Genomic DNA, 22,576 nt, shown 5'->3' with positions numbered 1-22,576 from the left:
TTCCCAGACCTGAAACGTGTGGAAAAAATAAAAAGTAGGTCAAAGACAAATAGCAAATGAAAAGGAATAAGGAGAAACTGCAGAACTGGCAAATGCTTCATTCCCTTGTGTACAAATTCACCTTCTTTATTAGAATAAATAAAGGAGAAGGTTTTAATAAGCGCAGACTTTGGGCAGTGTGTGTAGTGTGAAACCGTCTGTGTGTTCAGTTGTGTGGGCCTCGATGAGAGCATTCACGGCGCTCGTGACCTCTCATCTTTTTCTCTGCTGCGGGCGATTTAGGGAGGTGCGGGCCCTGTGCGACCACGACGCTCGCGAGCCCGGACAGCTCGGCTTCAGAAAGGGGGACGTCCTGAGGGTGCTGAGCCACGCCCGGCCCGACTGGCTGCTCTGCGCCCGCGGGGAGCGGACGGGCCTGGTTCCCATCGTTTACGTCGCCCTCGCCGAGGATCCCGCGGGCTCACGCTGAGCCCCAGCAGCTCCCGCCACACCACACCCGCCGTGGACCTCAGCTTCAGCCTCTGCCCGCCAGCTTCCGGAAGGCTCCGGAATCCCCTGGAAACCACACTCTTAAATTGTGATGTATTTACACAGTTCTGTGTTCTCTCTCTCTCTCTCTCTCACACACACACACACACACACACACGCACACATAAACATTGAGCTGAGGGGAGCCCCGCCCACCCAGTTAAAGGCTGTTGACTGCAGTTATAGTCCTTAAAGAAGTGTAAGTGTAACTGTCCGTCCATCTGTCTGTATGTCTGTCTGTCTGTGATCTTATGCTCTTATGTCTGCTGCAAGGCGCAGGGCTGGTGTACACTGCCTTAGCACACTTTGACTGGAGGAAGGGACTAGTATTACCATGCTTGATTAGTGGGAAGGGCCTATTTGACCATGATTTCATTGGAGGGAGGACACCAGTATTACTATGCTTTACAGTACTTGTATAAATTATCTAAAATATTATTGGAGAAAAGTGTGTGCATTTTTGGCTGTGAAAAAAAAGTCAGAGCAGAAAGGTCAAAGGTCACAGACAGACCAGAGGTCACAGGGAGGTCAGAAGTCATAGAGAGGCCACAGGTCTCAGACAGGTTGGAGGTCACAGAGAGGCTGTAGAGCACAGGTTAGAGGGCCTCTTGCCCGATGATCCAACCCTGCTTGATTCTGCAATACCAATGAAAGCTTGCATCCTGGGGCTTCCTCAAGCTGTCTTACTACCTGTACATCCATTCAGCAACACGCTTTCAGACTCCTGGGCTGTGGATTTTACAGCCTCCCTCATGATCAAGTTCTAATGCTGAGGGACGGCCCGTTCTTGGGCCACTCTGCTCCAGGGAACACTCTACCCACCGGGACAGAACTCTCAGCTTGCTTGTTACCACAGTAACAGTAACCCCCCCCCCACAACCAGAACCCTGCTCCCCTACACCTCCCTGCTCAGACAAGAGAGGACTCTCAAAAAAAGAGGGGTGTGAGTTTTCTGCATGTGCCCACCCCCCAGCAGACATTATGCTCAAATCTCTGCACCCCCCCCCCCCCCCCCCCACCTTGGCAGGACTTATGAAAACTCCATCCACCCACCCCTCCCATCTTATTCACCCAATAGCCTGCAGAGATGGTGGGGAAATGTAAGTAAACTGAGACGATGTACATGAATTATGTATGTGTTGCATTGACTTCATTTATTTGACTAAACGCAGCCGGTTGCTTCTGGAGGCAGTAGGCGGGGTGTGTGCAGGGGGGGGTGCAGGGCTGTGGTGTGTCCACGGGGCTTCGGATAAACGCGTCCGTGAAAACAGGGCTGCGGGGGAAGAGTTTCGCCGTCGCACGGGCCTTCCCTCCGGAGGGTCACTGATCGAAGGTCGAAGGTCAGCCGCCTGTAAAAATGTATCGATGTAAAGGAAAAATGGAGGTCCATATTTTAAGGTGCCAAAAGAACGCCACCTAACGCTTATTTTATTTTACAGTATGCTCATGTTTGCATGTAGTTACGCAAGCTGGACTGGAAGACTGGAATGTGGCCTTAATATTGTGTTAATGAAGGGAGGTGTGGCTGGTATGATACTGTCGTGGTCACCCACGAGTTTGCTGAGGTAGTCTGGGAGAATGAAGCAATTTTAAAAGCCTGTAACTGGATAGCAAGATCCCAAGGTCCCCTTGGTTTATCGTAGCCCTGCGAAAGAACAAAATGGATTTTCATAAAGTCACAGTCTTAAAATGTGCTTAACTGAGATTTTGTGGGGAAAGGATGCATTCTTCATGCTCAAAATGTATAAAGTTGTCAAATAGTGATTTTTTTGTTTGTTTTGTTTTGGTTTTGTTACTTTTTTGTTAACGAGGCTCTACATTATTCCATTTGGTTGTACAATGACATTATTTTTGATATTGCTTTTTGTAAAAAAAAAAGTATTTTATTAGTTCCAAGTTGTAAATACATTAAGTTAATTTAATACCATGTTTTGAGGAGATATGTTCATTGTGCAGTCATTGACAAAGGACAACATAGGCATTGTTCTGCGAGTTGGCGTACTGTAGAGTGCACCAGTCACTGTGCGATTCTGCAGTGATTACCTGAAAGAAGACAGGAAGTCGTGAGAGGTGGATGTTCAGTCTCTTCGGAAGTACACACAATTGGGGTGTCGCAGCGCCCTTTTTCAGTTTGTCAGCGAGGATGAAGATTGTTGTTTTTGCCCAAATTCAGAAGACGTGCCTGGGTCCGTGCAGTGCTTGTTTTGTTCATGAGACTTAGGGGGACTGCTTGTTGCATTTTAACAGAGAGCGAGTACATCGGGGCCCCCTGGTGGATGTTATGATCACTGCCTCATCCAGGACTAACTGGGCTGGCCTGCTTCTCCAACCAACCGCTTGATGTTTGCGCTTTAGGAAAAAATGTGTCTCCAAGGGACGGCCATTTTTTTTTTACCCATTCATTTTATTTTTTGCTGCCTTCCTAATATTCTCTCATTGTCTTAAGAGCTGTGCCGCTCTACCGGCTGTTAAATACTTAAAAGTCCCATTGATTTCCTTTTTTTCATCCAGGCAATATATTATGGATGATATCGCTATAATATGGATATTAATAAAAAATATGCTCATGTGACCATTGTATGATGTGTCTTGATTTATCTAAGAGCTTATAAAAACTAACCCAATGAATCTAATCCAGTATTACAGTGACCTGTATAGAAAAGTGCTAGTGTGTGACCATAATAACATGGAGATGCTACCCCCTAGTGATTAATGATTAAAAAAAAAAAATTATTATTACTCTAAATCACCGTATTTTCAGAGCTGTGGCAACCAGGCAACTCAGAGTGTATTGTTCTGTATTTACAGTTAGGCTAACACTCAAATTTAACCTGAAGGGTGGTTTGATACGCCATTTTAGAAAGGGTAGTGGGTATTTAGACAGGATAACAGGGTATCGCCAAACTCTGCCAAACTTATAACCACAGTGGGTAAGGGTCTCAGTTCACCACCACAGGCCAAAGAATGGCGATGTCTTTAACAGCACAGTACATATGGTAATATCTTCTTCAATATTATTATTATTATTATTATTATTGGCTGGATCGCAACCGCGGGGCCAGCCCTACAAACGCGAATGTCTGTGACTGAGTGACTGAGTGATGAAGTTACACCACTGGTCAGCCGAGTTATGAAGTTACACCATTGGTCGGCCGGATCATGTGCATTAGGTCCAGCCATATACTAGGTTTTAACCTGGTCTTATTATTATTAATGTAGTAGTAGTAACACTGAAGCAGAGATACTGTAGTAGGCTGCATAGCTCTTTTTCTAGCACCAGAGGGCGCCGTCAGTCAGAACAAAGTTTTTATTATTCAACACAACTCAAATCCATTCCAGAAAATCAGGAATTTATGCATAGCAACAAATAACACATTCATTGTGGTTATTACCACATTTGTTGCCACTTTGAGGCGTGCATCTTGAGAAACCCTCTCCCTTAACGGCTTTTTGAACGCTCCCATTAAAATACGTAATTCAAATAACGAACTTGCATTGAACCTCAAAAGCGTCTATTCATCAACGCACAATGGACAAGGGGGAAAAATCAGTCTGGCCTACGCATTTCCCAAGCAATACAAATGATGTAATGTTTACTGTTATCAAGATGAACTGGGTTTGTTGTTTGCGCGCGTGTGTGTAAATACATATATACAGTGAGTGTCATAATGCTTGGGACAAAGACTTTTTTTTATTGATTTGGTTTGTGCTCCTCAATTTTAGATTTGTAACCAAACAATTCACATGTGGTTGGAGTGCACATTCCCAGTATTATTTATGGGTATTTTTATACATTTTGGTTTCATCATGTAGAAATTACAGCACATTTTATAAATAGTCCACCCATTTTAGGGTGTCATAATGTTTGGGACGAAAGGCTTCAGTGCAATGTGGTAATTTGCGCCATCATCACAAATAGTTATTAAGTTACCTATCTATACTGATAGATATGTGTGCTGTTCTGTAGCTGTAATTGTGTAGATATCCCTGTCGTTGTATGTAACAGTTTTGGCCCTTAGGGTCCTGTAGTTTGGTTGAAGCAATGGTGCACTGTTGAAGTGTCAGAGTAATGTAACATCGAAGCACAATAGCCAGGAATGCACTGTCACAGGTATGACTCACGTAAAATCAGGCGGGTTGATCCAGTCTTCCAGAGATTCTATAAACGTGGGCGCGTGAGTTTGCACTTGCGAATTCCGCCATCTGCAGAGAATGATGCCAGTTAACCAGCTGACCGAACCAACAGTGTCCACCCACACTGTGGGATGTGTGCCAGACAGGTGCACACACATACACACACACACACACACACACACACATAGTACACACACATGCACATACACATACACACACAATACACATACACAGACATTCACACACACTCACACGCATGCACACACGCACACACACACACACAAACGCACATACACATGCACATATAGTACACATACACACACATGCACACACGCACATGCACACGCACACACACGCACACACACACACATACACATACACACATAGTATACATACACACACGAACGTGCACACACATGCACACGTACACGCACACACACACACACATACACACACATTCATCCAGGCAAACATGCAGTTATGAAACTTTCAACTTTTTACAGAGTGTCTGTAAATGTAAATATGATTGTATCAGTATCAGTATCAATATCATGATGAGCAGTATGAAAGCTCAAATGTGACAAAATGAAGTAGATAAATTGATAAAGTAAATAAGCAATGAAGTAAATGTACTGATAATGAAATAAGCAATGCAATAGATCGTGAAATAAATAAGCAATAAAATATATCAATTATTTTATGCCTCTTTTACTTCATCACATTTTTAGTGTGGAAGGACACTTTGCACAATGGCTCTTTTATTAATTTTATTGCATATTTATTTCAATGCTTATTTATTTCAATGCTTATTTATTTCAGTGCATATTTATTTCAGCGCGTATTTACTTCCACTCCAATTTATTTCAACGTGTATTTATTTCAAAATGACTCAGCCTGTCAGTCAACCTGGAAGGGGCGGGGTTCAGCCATGATCACAGAGGCAGTGCATAAATAGGTCACGCCCCCATGGTGGGGGGAAAACAATCTGGCACTCCATATAGTTAGCATAAGCAGTCATGCCAAAATGTTGTTGTGTGGTGGGCTGTACAAAAATCTGTTGCCCTCCATATAGTATCAGCAGTCAGTGGATTATCAAGATTGTCCACTTTTTTCTCCTCATTGGCTCTGGTTAATGCATGGGAAGACATCAAACTTAAAATCGGTGTTCTTGGCGTTGTTATTTGCACAACCCACCACACAACAACTTTTGACGTGTTCATAATCTTGGTAATCCACTGACTGCTAATGTTAATTAGCGATATGGAGCGCAACGGATTGTTTTCCCCCACCATGGGGGAGTGGTCTGTTTATGCACTGTACTCATAGCTGACCCCGCCCCATCCATGTTGACTGACACGCAAAGTCATTTTGAAATAGATACGCGTTGAAATAAAGGCTTGTAGAAATAAATATGCAAGTAAATTAATAAAATGTGCAAAATGTCCTTTCAAAAAAAAAACATAATGAAATAAAAAAGCAACATGGAATAATTAATCTGTATTTATTTGTTTCATTGCTCATTTATTAAATGAATTATTTATCTAATCATTTCATTATCAATGCATTCATTTCATTGCTTATTTTATTATCACTTCAGTTATTTAATTTGGACAACTTTATCAGTCTACTGGAAAAGTATATGGCAATACCCCTGACGGAAAAGCGTGGGAGAGCTCTGATATCTTGCATGCTCAAACTTGTTTCCTGTTCCCCAGCCCAGAGTGCTATCTCTGCTTGCTCACACTGTCATTCAGACCGTGATGTGTCACAATAGGAAATGAATATTCGGAAAGAAATCCTGGTCTGTGCCCCATTGTTGCATCACAATCAAATGAAGACTTCTCGTCGCTGTGGCAGCATTTGATTTCCAGTGCTAGTTCATACTGGAAAACACAGACTTTTCTGCCTTTTGAAAATATGCTACTGTCAGGTGCTATTCAAATGCAATGCAAGGCTATTCCATCAGAAGGGATTGGGGAATTGTGCATGTACAAATAAAAAACAAAAACAAAAAAACAACAACAACAAAACAGATAAACACCCCCAAACAGTAAAATCAGAAGGAATCTATTTTGTATAACAGCTTTTTGGGATTGTGTTTACGTTGCACCCTCTATCTGTATTTATGGCTCAATGAAACACAAAGTCTGTTCTTCCCCTTAAGAAAGCGCTCTTAAATCAAACAGTGTGCTTCCATTTGCTACGTCCATTTGCTGTGAATCTGGTCCCGTGGAATAGTACGGAGGACACTGGTGGACGAGGAAGTATGTGTTCTCTCCATCATCATGTTGAAATGTATGAAAACTATTTTATGAGGATGATGATGATGATTATAATAATAATTGTGATGTCCTCAAGACTGTTTTTCCAGCTGCAAGCTTAACAATGATCTCATTTTTGTAGTGTGTGTTTTATATTGTCCTGATGGGTCGTATATTTGTGTGTGCTTGCATGTGTGCGCATGTATGTGCGTGCCTGTGTGTGTGCACGTATGTGTGTGTGTGTCTGCATGTGTGTGTGTGTGTGTGTGTGTGTGTGTGTGAGTGTGTTTGTGTGTGTGACATGACATGAAACCTGCGAGACCTACAGACCGAGGTCGGCCCCAGGGGAAATGTGATAAGTTTCCGCAAATTCAGCTATGTACTGTTGGTGTTTTCCGTCAAATTCTGAAGGAATGTTTTGAACACTTGCAGATGCTACTATTTAAAGATGCTTACAAGTAAGTCCATAGACAAAACATGTCAAGAGGAACAAACCTTGAAAAAGTCACTGATAAGACTGAATGATTGGTGGAGGCAAGAGCAATACAGAATCCTTTTTGTATAGTTTGTCCTATCGAGCCGATACTTTGCATATAGCTTTTATAGTGCCATGAATAACATTTGCTAAATACCTAAATGTAAATGTAAACATGTTAGAAGGGAATCCAGAGCTAGACAACAAGAGCAAGATCTATCAGGATGTAGTGTAGCAGAGGTTATTTCTGAGTTTACGACAAAGGGCTCTGACAGTGCATATCTGCAATGGTTGCTCAATTTGCCAGGGGGTAAATAATTTATTTGCTCACAAATCAGTGGTTAAAGTAAGGTGCACCTGGAGTCACAAATTGCCATTATTTTTCAATGTATTCCATCATCTCTTTCAAAAATAGCACAGAACATAGACCATACAATTTCAAGTAATGTCACTGGCATTTCTCCAGCCCTGTTTGTGTTCTGTGAATGGAATAGGGTGAATATGCTTTTGTTTTTTTGTTTTTAACCAGGTGTCTTTTTATGTGGTAAAGTCACATCAAAAAGCCCTGACACATGCATTATCTGACTGCGTCCTTTGTGTCTTCTTTGAAATTACGCTTCGCTCTTACAGGTAATGGCAGGTTGTGTGCAAGCAAGCTCATTTTATCCCCTTCACTGCTCACCCATATTTGTGACCAGACAGAACAACAAAGAGATAAATTCGGTGGAATAAGTGTTCTTTATTTTTTTTTAAGACCTTAGAGGACTCAGATGGCACAATCACACGTGAATGTGCAAAAACAACACAATTATTAAAACTCAAGAGAGATTGATTTCATAGCCCTGTCTGGAAAAAAAAATACAGTTTGATTTAGAGCTCACACATTGCATAGAGCTGTAAGCAGTATTGTGTTAACATAATTGACCTTACAATATAAATTGTTGGTTTGTTTGGCTGACCTTACATTTATTGGTTATACATGTGTCTTCTGTGCTTTCTTGGCGGTATTTGTACTTTTGAATTCCTAAAAGTAAAAGTAACTGAATATAATGCAAAGCTGTTTCAGCTGTTTATGACCTAATACAGTAAGGGAGGAATAATTACGATCTGGATTGGATAAAGTGGGTGGAGTTATGCTACCATAGATATGAGCTCATTGATCTGAGCTGATCATACCTTTTAATTTGGGTCAGACAAGTCAGTGATGGGCAACATTTGGTAGCACCGCTCTTCTCAGTCTAAGAGTAAGACTAAGTAATAGTCTTCTCAAAACCTAATTCCCTCCACTGGGAAACTGGCTAAGAGACAGAGCTCTCGTTAATTAAATTCCAAATTTGACTTTATTAATTACATAATATTGTCTGGAGCAGTGATATGATCTAAAAGCTGGAACTTTTGTAGCTCTCTAGAGTTAGAAAGAATTTTGGCCAACAGCCACTACATCTTCTTGTTATAGTACACAAAAGAGTTAAACATTCAGTTAAGGCATTATGGCACTAAATGCTATTATCTTTTTCATTATTATTTATTTCTAAAATATTTTTTTAAGGAGTCCGCCTCTTGATTGCGATAGATGAGGAACATAAAAGTGCATCAGTTAAAAGAACTGAAGTTCTTTGAAAGTACTGAATTCACATTGGTTTAGCTTTTTTTGCTGGATGCAGTGCGGACTGTAGAGGATAGCTGCTCCGAGAACACCGTCCCACTGCAGAGTCACAGCCGGTCTGCTCCGTTACTCCTGCAGCCCCTGACACCGCTTCGGCTGCGAAGGCAAAGGAGATAGTGAGAATCGAAGGCAGAGAAATGCACATGCATGGACGCGCACATGCAAAATTATGCACGTGTATGTGCGGGCACATTCATACACATGCAGAGGCATGCATGCATATATGTACGTGCATGCACATGCACGATTGTATGTGCACATGCATTTGCACACACACACACACACACACACACACATACAAATGTGTGCACTTGTATACATATTCACACTTAATGCACAAACAGTAACATCACCACGATAATGTAAAAGGCCAGTCTTGAAAACTCAATTTTTCCTTGTTTTCTTTTTATGTAATTAACGGTATTGTTTAGCTGGTCTTGTGGTGAGCCGCGGTGTGGGTTAAAATGCAATCGTATTTTTGAGGAAGAGATTAAGGCACACAGCCACTTCCCACTCCAGCACTTGTGAAACTAGACTTGCTGGCGGCAAGGCGAGACTCCTACAGCACTCGAAGCCAGCTGGCAGCGTGACAGAATGACTGTACCCGGAAGCTTTTCTCCCTGCACCACTTCAGCTTGGTGTCCACGGCGACCATCAGATCCTTGACCCAGCTCGGGTTCGTCGGAGCGCACAGCTTCCTGTTTCGCAGGCTGGTGAAGCTGAAATGCGAAAGTGACACATTTTTATTATGATGTAACATTCGTCTAGCACAATTCAAGATACTTCCCCCCTAGTAGGGTGGAGATACATAGGAATCCATTTTATATGTGCATTAAATCATATTAATGGGCTATTTGCACAAATCTGTCATCTCATCTTGCTGTGAGATGTCTACATACAGTGAGATACTGTATAACCTAGGGATTTCCAGGTTTGATTTCCAGGTGAAATTACTCCCTTGAGCAAGGTCCTTAACCTGAATTGCATCCTTAACCTGCATATCCAGCTGTTTAAATGGATACTATCTAAAAAAAATGCAACAGTTGCGTAAGTTGCTCTGAATAAGGGTGTCTGCTAAATGCCAGTAGAGTCACATGATTTATTTTTTAAATCAAATGTTTTCATTTGTAGTCTTTCTTAACTCTCAACAAATCATCATCTGTGTCACTGCAACTTCCTTCAGTTCAGGAGGGTGTGTTAAGTTTACAAGTTTAAGTTTACAACGCTCTTAACTGAACATTCCAACGCTGATGTAACAATCACTACTGGTAACTGAATGCAACAGAGTTCTAGTACACTGACTTTGAATTAATAAAAAAAAAAACCTACAAAGCCTACTATTCTAAGGGTCATAGAACAAAAATGTACCTCCGCTGTACCATCATTTCTAGAAGTGTACAATCCAGCTTTTGAGCCCTAGCGCAGGGGACACACATTCAACTGGAGCCCCCCTCCCTGGGTGACACCGTGGCTAATCATGCCTCACCCTGCACGTCATCAAGTCACAGTCACTGTGACTGTCAGGATTTTAATGCAGACTGCAGGGCACTTAAGAACTTGATCAGCAGCCATATCTGTTTCTCCTGCATGCGCTGTACGAGAAATCCCGGGCCAATAAGGTACTCACACGACAGCGTTGATGTCACAGCCTTGACCCTTGACCTGCTTCTCGTAGCCCTTGACGATTCTTTTGGGTATAGGGGCCTGGCTGACTTTCAGGCAGCAGTCCAGAGCCTGTTCTCCCTGAGTCACTGTGGGGTGGGGGAGGGGGGTTACAGGGGTTGCCAGTCAGTCAATCATCCAATGAAATTGTCAATCTGTAAATTAACTGATCAAATCAGTAATTAATAACTCAGACAAGCAAACAATTAAGCAAGCAAATAATTGATTATTCAACCAATCAATTGACCAATCAATAAATCAAGCAATCAATCAGTCAAACAAAACTATTCAATCAACCATCAATCAATCAATCAATCAATCAGTGAAGCAACCATCAAATCATCCAAATTACAAATGAATTTGCCAATCAAGAAAAGATATCACACAAGCAATCAGTCACTCTGAGAGTCATTTGACCAGTGAATCTCCAAAGGACCTTATCTGGGTGCTTTTTGTCAAACATAGGAATCTAACTGCATGTCATTTGAGATTTGTATACTATTTTTTTCATCTGAAATTTTGACAGATCAGAAATTGAATATATAAAATACTGTTTTGGTTGGATCGAATTTCTTCTGATTCCTTTTTTGTTTTGCCAGGTTTATGGCTCTGAGCCAATCGTTTTATTGCGGACTGTTTTTCTCAGCTTGAATTCATTGAGCGCGTGAACAAGCAAAAGGATTTTGTTTGTTCACAATTGAATATTGCGATTGCTGAAATCTGTTTGCTGCCTCGTTTGTTTCCCTAAAGTTGGCAGGCTGGTAACTGTTCCGAGCGCCAGATGACATTAATGTCATGTGAAATTTTATTTTAGCAGTTTACGTGGGCCTTTCACCGAACAGAGCGTTAACCCATGAGCCCGTGTTTGCAGACGACCCCCTGCCCTGAGAAGGCGTCGCCACAGCAGAAGGCTGTCACACTTTTAAGAAGTTTTGCCCATTTCTCTCAGTCATAGCAAACCCTGCTGCAGTTGTGCTTTCCCGCGTGGGAAAACCCCCCCTCAGGTGTTTGCATTCTGATCTTATCTGGAATAAACAAATATGTGCACACACACACGCATGCACGCACGCACGCACACACACGTACACGCGCACGCACGTGCACACACACACCACGCATACGCACAAACACACACACATACATACTCAGATGGAGCTACATGACTTCACTCTCTTATTCGCACACTCTCTCACTCATTCACTCGTGCACTCACATAATCACTCACTCACTCACTCACTCACTCACACTCTCAGTTGCCTGCTCACTCGCTCTCATCCGCTCACTCACTCACTGGTTCACTCAGTCATTCATTCATTCAAATTCCACCACAATCACTTACTCACTTCATTCGTGGACGAAGAAGCACGCATACACACACACACACACACATAGGGTTTCCCAGTAACGCGCACACCCACACGCACTCTAAGTCAAACAGAGTACTTACCGCTGGAGCAGCAGAACAGGCAGAGTAGCCCGAGGCAGAAGGCAGAGGCGTATGAGGTCATGGCTGTTCTGGGATCAGTTTCTCCGGCACACGACGACGTGATGCTTCCTGTTTGAATGTGCGCGAGGTCTCTCCAGCCCTGCTCTGGGTTCGATGACTCCGGCCGCCTGGTTTTATAGCCCAGGACACTGTTAAGTTTCACTTTCTTTCTTTGCACCTCCCCACACCCCCCATTATCAATCTCTTTCTTTTTTTTTCCCTCTTTTCAGAAAGTGCCCTGGACCTTTTTTTTTTTTTTTAAGACATCCAGGGGACGTTTGAATGAAGTATTTATTTTAATCATCATCATTTCTCTAGGAAGGGGAGGGGAGTTCCCCTCTATCGGCCACCACCAATGTAAAGACATTGAAAACCACCTGAATTCCTCCTGTTTCAGGGCAACAAGTAAACACAACTGCCATATTGGCAATGTTCCATGGCTGCATAATTGCTGTTGCCCTTTCAAGGGAAAAAAGCAAGAATGACAACAATCTGAATCCATTGAAGTACTCCAGCATCATACTCAATAAAAATTAATTTCTGTTGCTTGAGAAAGAAAAAAACACTTTCCACTTACACATCGATCATTCAGGTCAGTCTTAGTTTGTCGTTTGTTTGTAGTTATTTACGAATACATGTACACTGTGAAATAATTGGCTGAAAATTTACAGAAAATTGCTGGATTCTAGTTTCAATACTTTTACAGAAGACTTCACAGAAATTTACTCTTTAACCTATTCACAGTAATTTACTGTAACATATTCACAGTACATTACAATTAAATAACCAACCAGGACACCACAAAACCCCCTATGTTCTCCAGTGAGTTTTATGTGGTATTTAATGACCACAGTAAGTCAGTTCCTTGGTTTATAAGATCACATCCAAAAGGCAGCATCTTCAACAGCCCAGAGTCCCCATCACTGCCCTGGGGCATTAGGGGAGTATTTGACTACAGGGAAGATCACCCCCTACTGCCCCACCAATAACAAATCCAGGTGGTCTCCCAACCAAATACTAATTAAGCAGACACTTGCTTAGCTTCAGCAAATCAGCACGAGCAGGGTTCATGGTCTTAATGGCTGCTGCAACCAGCACAAGTGTGTAGCACCTACCTGGGTGATGCATGGCAGCCATGTTGCACCAGAACGCTCACCACACATCAGCTAAGCAAGTAAATAAACAACAAAGCCATAACACCTCCAATGTATACATACTATACAATCCAGTCAGAAATGCCTACACTGACATCCACTTGTAATCAACTAATTTTCTCAGAAAAGTGCAAACTCTGGTTGAAGCCAGCTCTCTTCTTTGATTTTGAGCCGCTCTCTGGATTGATGCCCAAGAATAACCTGTAAACAAACCTGTGAAGGCCAAGATGAAAGCTTACGGTTTCACAGACATCTTTGGCATTGTTTCTCCGAGGTACATACAACAAAGAAAATTACTGAAAGCCAAGTGAGATTGATGCCACATTTATTTCACCACACAACAACGTAGTTTGATAAACACGACTCCTCCGAAGCAATGCAGTCGTGAAATGCTGAATTAAACTGACAAGTTGAGTAATAATTTCGGTATAAAAATATGCTAAATCAAGCGATGCCTGCTCCCCAAAATGTTTCACATCAGCGCTTTGACATCAGATATCAGTTGCTTACAAAGCTAACTCATAAGCAACCTTAGTTCAAAAGAAAATGATACATTACTACTGTAGACCCAAGAGCTCATCCATTCATTGACCATATGACAGCTATGCTAAAGTGGTTTACCTTAGCAGTTAGCTCCTTAATCTCACGCAACACACTCTAGCTACGAGGCCTTACAAGTGAAAGCACAACCATCTCAGTAACAAGATAAAAAATATAGCTACATATATAGCTATATGTGTTACAGTCATAAAGGGGAAGCCACTGTTAGTAAATCTGAACACTGTAATGAAACTTAATGCTGTTTAATACTGACGGTATCTGTCTGGTAGTTGACTCTACCGCTTGTCGGTAGTTTGCCGTCAGTGCCACTTCACCAGGTTTCGACCATGACCGTAATGACCAACCCATAATGCTGTGCGGCCCAGTTAAATCTAAATTTCACCATATATTTGCCTAGCCTGCATTGATTTCACAGTAATATTCTGAGTGCATTGTGAAATGGCACTATTAAAAATTGTAAAATCCAGGCAACCATTGATTGGAGAAAAAATGTGTCTGATCTTTAATATTTTCATATAATCTGAATGGCTTTATACTCATATACATTATATTGTACACCAAGTCTCATCCCCGTGTAGCTATCATCGAATGTCGACCAGCCAGTCAATGCAAAGTACATAGATAAAAAGAAACTTTGCAAAGGGCGTTTGGTACAACATTGTCATTCAGCACTATAGAGGACTGCAGAAAGACTGGCGGCGCCAACTCAGTCAGGTGGTTTCTGATCAACAGGCTATTTTTATTCAGAACCGAAACCGGCACTGTGAATGTTTAGAGGTAGAATCAGGGATGTGGGCAGTTTGGTTTGAGGATACCCGACGCCAGTAGTCTTTCAACAAAGCAGACTGCATGTCTTGCTGTCCTCGGTTGTTTGGAAATGGTGAAACTGGCCATGAATTGCCTGCAGAGCTACGTGTGGCATAAACCACAGGGGAAAGTAGACTGCATTTAACCCTTGAAGGTGCAAAATCACAAATTAGTGATTAGAATGTTAACTTAACATTCTAATGCTCATGTAATAATCACTACTGGTCACTGAAAGCAATGGCGTTCTAGAACACTCGCTCAGAATTCTGCAAAAGAAAAAATATTTTCCTAATGAATTCTAAGGAAGGGGTTTGTAGGAATGTCTGAGTTGGGTGAACTAGTACACAGCTTGCCCTACGACAGCAACATATCCCCATCTCTAGTACGCACACTGTCATACAGCACTCTCTAAGACTACAACCTGCAGTCTGGTCCCAAGTTTGCCAGAACCTAGACTGGGGATTCCCAAGGTCTCATGTTCTCATGCTTGTTTGTCTTTCACACGTTTATGTGACAGGAGCACATGCATGTAGCATAAAAACCACCTGATAGATATCCTGGATTTCAGAAGCATGTACGTAGCATTGCCACTGATGGACGTACGCAGGTTCAAGTGAAGGTCTGACCTTTACTGCGGTGTCCTGGAGTCTGCTGGGATTTTATGCGGAACATTGTGGCCAGAGTTCTGCAACTGCACACTATTAAACAAGAACCCATGAACTAAGTTCCCGTGTTTCGACACTTACATTTCCTGGGGTGGCAGTGCAGCATATCGGTCACAGGGGAACTCAGCTTACAACTGCTAGTTGAAAAACAAGTTTTGGTTTTCAATTCCCACCTGGGGAATTTTCAATTGTAAAGAACGCAACCTGTGCGAACTCCGCCACATAAAAGCAACAGGTGAATTCCTGAAATGCGATGTGATGTAATGGAAAGTTCTAGTTCTACCCCTTAGTGAACATTCACATTGCGATTAACAGAAATGTTTCAGCTTTAGTGGGAGTGACGAATGGATTGTAGCATATCCAATGACAGAATGTTATGATGTATCGTGTATCTGATTGACCCAATGCGGATGGATCCTGACCGGATGAAAGGACTCTCTCATGTTGGAGATCTACTCTGGTGGCAAAGTGCAGCATACAGGAAAAAAAGGTGTTCTCTGTGAAATAAGTGAGGTGAGATTTTTTACGGGAAGTCTGGCTTATTGCTCAGAATACCCCCCTCTTCCCCTCCTGTTTTCACTCCAGGACTCCTCACATTTGGGAAGTCATAAAAATTGGATGACTGGGGGTGCTTTCCAGGACCCTGTGCTACAAGGATTACCAGCTGTAGTATTTCTGGCAAAGGACATGACTATTTCTAAAAGATGTATCTATGTGTGCACATATAATGCTGAAAGGATCCCTTAACAAATTGTCTGGCTGCAATGTCTTGCCACAAAACACGACTGTGCTACTTGGTGTGACTGCTGGATTTCTGGGAGTCGTAGGATTGCCTTTCCAGTAGACTTTGGCAGAGTGGGGGCAAAGGCTGTAGGCACCAGAAAATCTTTCAGGAGAGGAAAGCTGCTGAGCGAGAGCAAACTGTTTCAGTTATCCAAACCATTTCTGGAAGAGATTGCATTACATTACATTTATTTGGCAGACACTTTTATCCAAAGCGGCGTACAAAAAGTGCATTTCATGGTCATGGACAACTACAAAACACAGGTTCAATAAGATACAATACTTATTTTGTACAGCTATTTCTAGCCAAGAACACAATTTAGTTCACACAGTGAACACTATATTGACCTAACCTCTGCAAAGCCAACTAGCATACAGTCCATGAAAAAAAACCCAATCGGACATTTCTAGGAATTTAGAAATCCCACCTGAATGGATATTTTAATTCCCAAACACAGGAAATGCCTGGGAAAAAAGGACGTCTTGTTAGCCTAATGAAAGCACGCCAATTAATTTGCCTAGTTTTTTGTTATGAATTGGGTGCATTAAAGAGAAAACAAATACCTGCAGATCCTATAGCTTGCCAGGACCAGGGTTACAGGACCCAGTCCTAGCAAAAAAAAAAGGTTGATATTGGAGTGGTGTTGGAGGGCCAGCAGAGGGCACTGTCCATCTCTGGGCCAAATAAAATCCCATATCACCAGTGTGGTGATGGCAACACTGTGCTGTAGGATGTGCGGTCCATGCAGATTAATCATTGCACTGAGCTTATGACTGTGGTTATGAACCCTGCAGTGTCGGTTTTATGGAATGTATGTTTTTTTTGGTTAATTTAAAGTTTGATTGTTACCAGTAGTGATTGTTACATCAGAATTAGAACGTTCAGTTAAGAACATTCTAATCAGATATTTGATTAGAATGGATGGCTTTGACCCTTTTACCTTAGAGGGGTAAAGCAGAGCTTTCCTTATTAATTAAAAATGATTATACATACTTGGGTTATTACTTTGTGTAGTCATTACGATTACACATCTGAAATACATTTTTATTGGAAGAAAACATTTTTTTAACAACGTAAGGACAAATGAAGGCATGAATTCACATTTTAAATTTTAAGCAATTAACAATAATATTTCAGTTTGAGCCCATAAATTTATGGATATAATGGAACTGGTGCATGCATCATCAAACAAAGCTGGTTCCAGTGCTATCCATAGCAGGAGAGAGTGAATCAATGGTTAATCTATGTTTGAAAAGCGAACTATGACAGTAATCAAAAGTGTCCTATACGTTGGTCACACACATTTCATGTGATATTTAATACAGAATATAATATAGAAACACAAACAAATGAAATAATTTCGATATGTATTAACAAATGTTATTATTGTTCACAAGTTTTTACACAGCCAGTTAATTACAGCTATGGTTCATGAATTATAAAAATAAAATGAATATCAGCGATGAATTCTCAAGATAGCTTATGGAAAGAGCTGGCAATATGTTCCTTGGTTTGTGGTAGTAGAAAGCTGGGCTCTGTATTAAATATGAGCTTTACTGCTGGGCTTCAGGTCTTCAGACACAAGGCCTGACTGGCCTTACTGCTTGACTCCTGAATAAAAACAGATGATGCTGTGAGGGAAAAATTGGCAGCAGATGGAAGCCATTTTGTTTCAGATTTAGTGGGGCGCTGACATGACATTTTTTTTTTTGGGGAGGGTGGGGGGGGGGGGGTGTCAGTAACAGCAATTATCATTTGAGAACAGAACAGAAAATAGAAAGAGGATGTCTAAAACGTTTACTGTAAAAGCTTACTGTGTGTAAGCCATTCAAGAAATCAGATGTGGTCCCAATTTCAAACAAACAAACAAAAACCTCAGATTGTCATATATTTTTTATGTTTCTACATGAAGCACCCAGTTAAGAAACTGAATGGGGAACTGGAGAAAATCAACATACAGCAGTTTAGTCAAAACAGAACAAAAACCAGCACACAAGCTAGTATCTGAAGGGCTAGAACTTTGCGCCAGGTCATAGAATGGCTCTTACCATTTCTCTTCCTCCTCTGCGATTTCTCTTTCTTCGCGGAAAGGCACCTCGGCTCTTTTGGAGAAATCTTACAAATGGTCTTGGACACCCAGTCGCTCCTGGTCGGGGGAGGGGCGCACAAAGCCCTGCCCTTTTTGGTGATGAACCTGCAGCCAGAGTTCAGGGTTACAGGTATACAGCCCGAGCAGGTGAGAAGGACAGTGATCGGCTACACCTCAGGCATCTGGAGCGCATGAGCTGGCACGGAAAGAATTGCACTAACATGTAACACATAAAATACATGCGCCTTTATGTACCTAAACACTACAAACAACACGGTGGAGGTATTGGTTGCTTTGCAGGCAGTGCTGAGATATAACCAATAAAAAAAGAGGCAAGTGACTATGAAATGCATGCACACAAATGCAAATTTGAAACGTGTGCATCTGAAATAATGGTCATTCCTGATCTCGAGTGACACTTACACGGTGGCTGCAATAGGACAGCCTCCCTCTGCCGTCTGCATGCTGAACGATGCCACTATCTGGCGGGGGATGGGCACGTTGCTGGTGGACAGGCAACAGTCGAGCGCTTCCTCCGTGAAGGCTGGGGAAAAACCAACACCTGCAACGTTAGGCCTGTTCTACATGCTACGTGCTTAAGCTATTCGTTTTCATAAATGTAATGGCTAAAGGAGTTATGTATCTGCACTCTATGGTATACTGGTAAGGGGTATATAAGGCTCAAAAGTAAAAAAAAAAAAAAAGATAGTAATAGATAGAAGTTTTTAACTTAAACTATATTTCATAAAGCCCACGTAGTGTTGTCATAAGCATGACATAACACGTGTTACAACCCGCCACGACTGCATATTACAGCTTATGACCAACGTTAAAGCGCTGTTATAAGACTATTTTGAATTGTGCACTTGAAGATTGAACGCATTTCCACGTTCGAACATTGCGTATTGTTTTCTTGAAGAACCAGTCTGTCTCAGTTTCCTCTTTCCAGTTGAGACATCTCATCTAATAGCAGTCCGCATAAAAAGGTCAAGTTGTGTGTACTAGACCGCAGCTGCACAGGAAATCTCATTCATTAATGCTAAGCAGCCAAGAGCACTTTAAGCGTGAGAACAAATCAGATTTGTATGCAGGATTGTTCTCCTTTTTATGTAAGTTTCAATGCTTTCATTGGTCCGAGTGGAGCAGTATTACAGGAATGCTGCTGCCCTTGAGATCTGGACTTTCCAGGGTTTGAAAACAGCTAAGGGAAGTAGATGGCAGAAGGAAGGCCATTGCCCTTTGACACCTAACCTTGCAAGCATTTCACTGCGTTCTGGAAGAAATTAAGAGCCAGGACTGCACAGCATGACACATTTACCATCAAAAATGACAAAGACTTGAATGTCAAACAGATGAAACAACAATTTTTATTTTTATTTTACTGCTGCAGTAACCCAGAGTGACAAAATGCTGTGTCCTGTTGATAAACATAAGTCTATCTCCATAGAGGCATTCTGAGTAAACAAATCTTAGCCTTGTACTGTAGTTTGACCTTCCAAGGTTACACCCAGACCAAAGGCTCTCACACAAATCTACTCCAGGTAGACTGGGCTAAAGTCTAACTAAATACTTATTCTTAAACTGGGCTTTGAACTGATGGGATACGATACTGGTCTGTGCGTGTTCTGTGACTGGTCCCTTTTGGGTGCACAGTAAAAAGTCCAGTGTTAATTTATCTCTAACAATGTTAATGCAACTCTTAAAAGATGAGATTTGGTCCCACTCTAGAACAAATGTTACGAGTCTTATGAACTCTTAATTAATTTGTTAAGAGTCAAATTAACACTATTCAAATTTAATTAACATTGGAAATTTTACTGTGTGGTTCCCAGTGTTTTGTCCTGGGCCTCCATGAACTTTGAAAGAGATACAACTTGAGCTTTCTGCAGCAGCAGAAAGGCAGTGGTTCCAAAGAGTTTAGAATCCAGGACCGACCAAATGAGCGGACACATTTACTGCGACCCACCGCCTTATTTACAATATTGGTTTCCATGTGGACATGATTGATTATTTTCGCCTTGTGCCAAAAAAACTTGATTTTCGGTGAACAATGGATTAAATCACTGCAGTGTTTTATTTGACTGATGGAAACTGGTTTAACTTGTCTGATATAAATGGCATTGGAAAGCGAACGATTTTCTTTTTTTAAGATTTATGACCTGCCTCAGCCCCTGTAATTACCACCCAGTGGGTCCCATCTGACAGTATAGGAATCTACGTGTGCTAAGCAGTATTAGCGGTACCTTACGGAATCGATTCACCACTATTAATTTTGAGTCCCTTTCACATGTACCAACATAATTATGCCTGAAGCAGAGGGACTCTTTCTAGAGATTTGTGAAAATAAATGTAAAGAAAAAAAAATATATACTGCACAGGCAGTGGGGTAAATCGGCTGTATATCCCCTAGTAAACCGTAAAAATATAGCACATTTCAATTTGACAATAGCCCCACCACCACCCCTCCCATATGTCTAAATCCTTCAGGTTCCACTACGCAGCACAGCAGGATGTGCAAAACCACCGTGCAAAGTACTGACATTCACTTGTGGTTCAGTTCAGTTCAAGATCTCACCTGCTGTGTAGCTGCAGAAGACGGAAGCCCACAGGAAGAAAGATGCTGCTTGGAACAGCATGCTGCTCTGGAGTGTCTGTGTGTGTGTGTTTGACTGAGTGAGTGAGTGTGTGTGTGTGTGTGTGTGTGTGTGTGCTGCTCAGGCCCGAGGCTCCACTGAGTCCAGGTAACGGAGCACAGGTATATATACACAGCAGAGCTGCTGAGCTTGTTTCATTTTCGTTGTTGTCACGAAGCTTCTTGTGAGTTCAGGGAAACTTATTCTAAATACCTGAAGCTGAACACACCTCTCTCTCTCTCTCCTTCTCTCCCACTCCCTCTCTGGAGGATGGGGGGTGGCATGCTGTTTGAGATTTCTGTGGTGATTTCATAATTTAAGGGGCGTGGAGCATCAATCATACCACGCTTGTTTTTTTTTTTTTGTTTTTTTTTGTTGTTTTTTTTAAATACTGCAGCTTGCCTTTCAAACATCAAACTTTAACGAAAACGGCAAACTTTATTAAAGAACCCATGACTTGCTTTTGTAGCATGCAGTACACGCATTTGTTCATCTTGAATTTGTGTATGCTATTTTGAAGTCTTCAAGCAATTGCGGGTACACTGCCATGAATCCTGGGCCACTTACAAAACATGTATAGATGACATTCATACTATTCCACCCTATTGATGCAGATCCACGTCTAGACTGGGGACATTAAATCATTACCACTCTTCACTGCATTATCGGCATCTATAAGCAGTAATTGTCTCATATTACCTGGTTAATTATTGTTTGGCTGTTATTATTACTTGGTTATTCTTATATTTTGCTCGATTGCTCATTTTGTTGTGTTTATATGCTTAGCATGAGATTGAACATATTTACAGTGATGTGAGGAGAGATACCACCATACGCCTACTCCTTGCAGGTGATATACTGTAAGTTTTGTCCGCAGACACAGACTGATTTTGAAAGCTTTTTCGATTATGTATGTTTGTGAAATAATTATAAGCATCTATTTGTGTGTGTGTGTGCGTGTGCGTGTGAGTGTGTGTGTGAAATCTGAGTCCTCATCTGTGGATAAACGATAAACTCACTGTGATTGATGGCGCATGACTAGAGAACTAACGATTGGTCTTTTTTTTTGTTGGCATAAGGTACTATATAATTATGTGTTGTCTATGCTACCTTCTGAAGTATATTTCATCTGTAAACTGGCATGTGTCACATGAAAAGAAAAAATAACTGATGTTTGCTTCTGAGAATAATTACCAAGGCTTAATAGGGGCTTTAATTTCATAACTCATTTTAAACTTTTGACTCGGCCAAATTCCTTTTTTCAGAGCCAAAATATTATGTACAGTAAATAAGCCTCCTCAAGCCTTGATAGGTGAAGTCCGACCCAAATAAAACACCCAAACCAGGGAATGTCAGGTTACAGTGTTTCATATATAGTTCTAGGTAGATGTAGATATCAACCTTGGAATTTACACTATGAACCACACTGTTTCTTGAATTCAAAGGTCATGTACAGTACCTACAGGAAAGTGCACATTTTCAAGTTCATTTTCTTTATTATATGTTTACCCTGTGCCAATAGGAGTGTGTGTGTGTGTGTGTGTGTGTGCCTACTCAGAATACACTACATGACCTACTCAGACATACACTATATGACCAAAAGTGTCTGGACACCCCTTGGTCTGGGGCTGTTTTTCATGGTTTTGTCTAGGCCCTTTAGTTCCAGAGAAG

The 22,576-nt window shown here is 41.6% G+C and overlaps 3 protein-coding genes across 5 annotated transcripts in view; 1 reads left to right on the top strand and 2 right to left on the bottom strand.

The window, feature by feature from the left end:
• LOC118237509 (iporin-like) overlaps positions 1-3,100 on the top strand; it is a 37,613-nt gene extending 34,513 nt beyond the window's left edge. For all 3 annotated transcript variants that reach the window (XM_035436287.1, XM_035436288.1, XM_035436286.1), the window contains one exon: positions 283-3,100. In XM_035436287.1, the coding sequence (XP_035292178.1) occupies positions 283-469 (187 nt within the window). In that variant the 3' untranslated portion in view covers positions 470-3,100. The remainder of the gene's footprint in view (positions 1-282) is intronic.
• A 5,017-nt stretch (positions 3,101-8,117) lies between these two features.
• On the bottom strand, positions 8,118-12,336 carry LOC118237119 (C-C motif chemokine 20-like). Its single transcript, XM_035435573.1, has 4 exons — positions 12,174-12,336; positions 10,692-10,815; positions 9,669-9,783; positions 8,118-9,160 (listed from the first exon to the last, which is right to left on the bottom strand). The coding sequence occupies exons 1-4, from the start codon at positions 12,232-12,234 to the stop codon at positions 9,131-9,133; spliced, it is 330 nt and encodes a 109-aa protein (XP_035291464.1). The 5' UTR covers positions 12,235-12,336; the 3' UTR covers positions 8,118-9,130.
• Positions 12,337-17,213: 4,877 nt separating this feature from the next.
• Positions 17,214-21,088, bottom strand: LOC118237449 (C-C motif chemokine 4 homolog). Its single transcript, XM_035436170.1, has 4 exons — positions 20,848-21,088; positions 18,696-18,816; positions 18,232-18,377; positions 17,214-17,794 (listed from the first exon to the last, which is right to left on the bottom strand). Exons 1-4 carry the CDS (start codon positions 20,906-20,908, stop codon positions 17,781-17,783), a joined length of 342 nt encoding a protein of 113 aa, XP_035292061.1. The 5' UTR covers positions 20,909-21,088; the 3' UTR covers positions 17,214-17,780.
• Between the last annotated feature and the right edge of the window lie 1,488 nt (positions 21,089-22,576).

Source organism: Anguilla anguilla, chromosome 10 (genome assembly GCF_013347855.1).
Source record: "Anguilla anguilla isolate fAngAng1 chromosome 10, fAngAng1.pri, whole genome shotgun sequence".
Lineage (NCBI taxonomy): Eukaryota > Metazoa > Chordata > Actinopteri > Anguilliformes > Anguillidae > Anguilla > Anguilla anguilla.
Note: the sequence above shows the minus strand (reverse complement) of the source record. Positions and strands in the feature narration are given on the sequence as shown.

Coding starts and splice junctions, on each gene's coding strand:
- LOC118237119 (XM_035435573.1), bottom strand. CDS start 12,234: ATGACCTCATACGCCTCTGCCTTCTGCCTCGGGCTACTCTGCCTGTTC. Junction 9,784..10,691: donor TGTGACATCAACGCTGTCGT/GTGAGTACCTTA, acceptor TTCGCATTTCAG/CTTCACCAGCCTGCGAAACA. Junction 9,161..9,668: donor GCAGGGAGAAAAGCTTCCGG/GTACAGTCATTC, acceptor TTGCCTTCGCAG/CCGAAGCGGTGTCAGGGGCT.
- LOC118237449 (XM_035436170.1), bottom strand. CDS start 20,908: ATGCTGTTCCAAGCAGCATCTTTCTTCCTGTGGGCTTCCGTCTTCTGC. Junction 18,817..20,847: donor CTTCTGCAGCTACACAGCAG/GTGAGATCTTGA, acceptor GTTTTTCCCCAG/CCTTCACGGAGGAAGCGCTC. Junction 18,378..18,695: donor TGTCCTATTGCAGCCACCGT/GTAAGTGTCACT, acceptor CTCTGGCTGCAG/GTTCATCACCAAAAAGGGCA.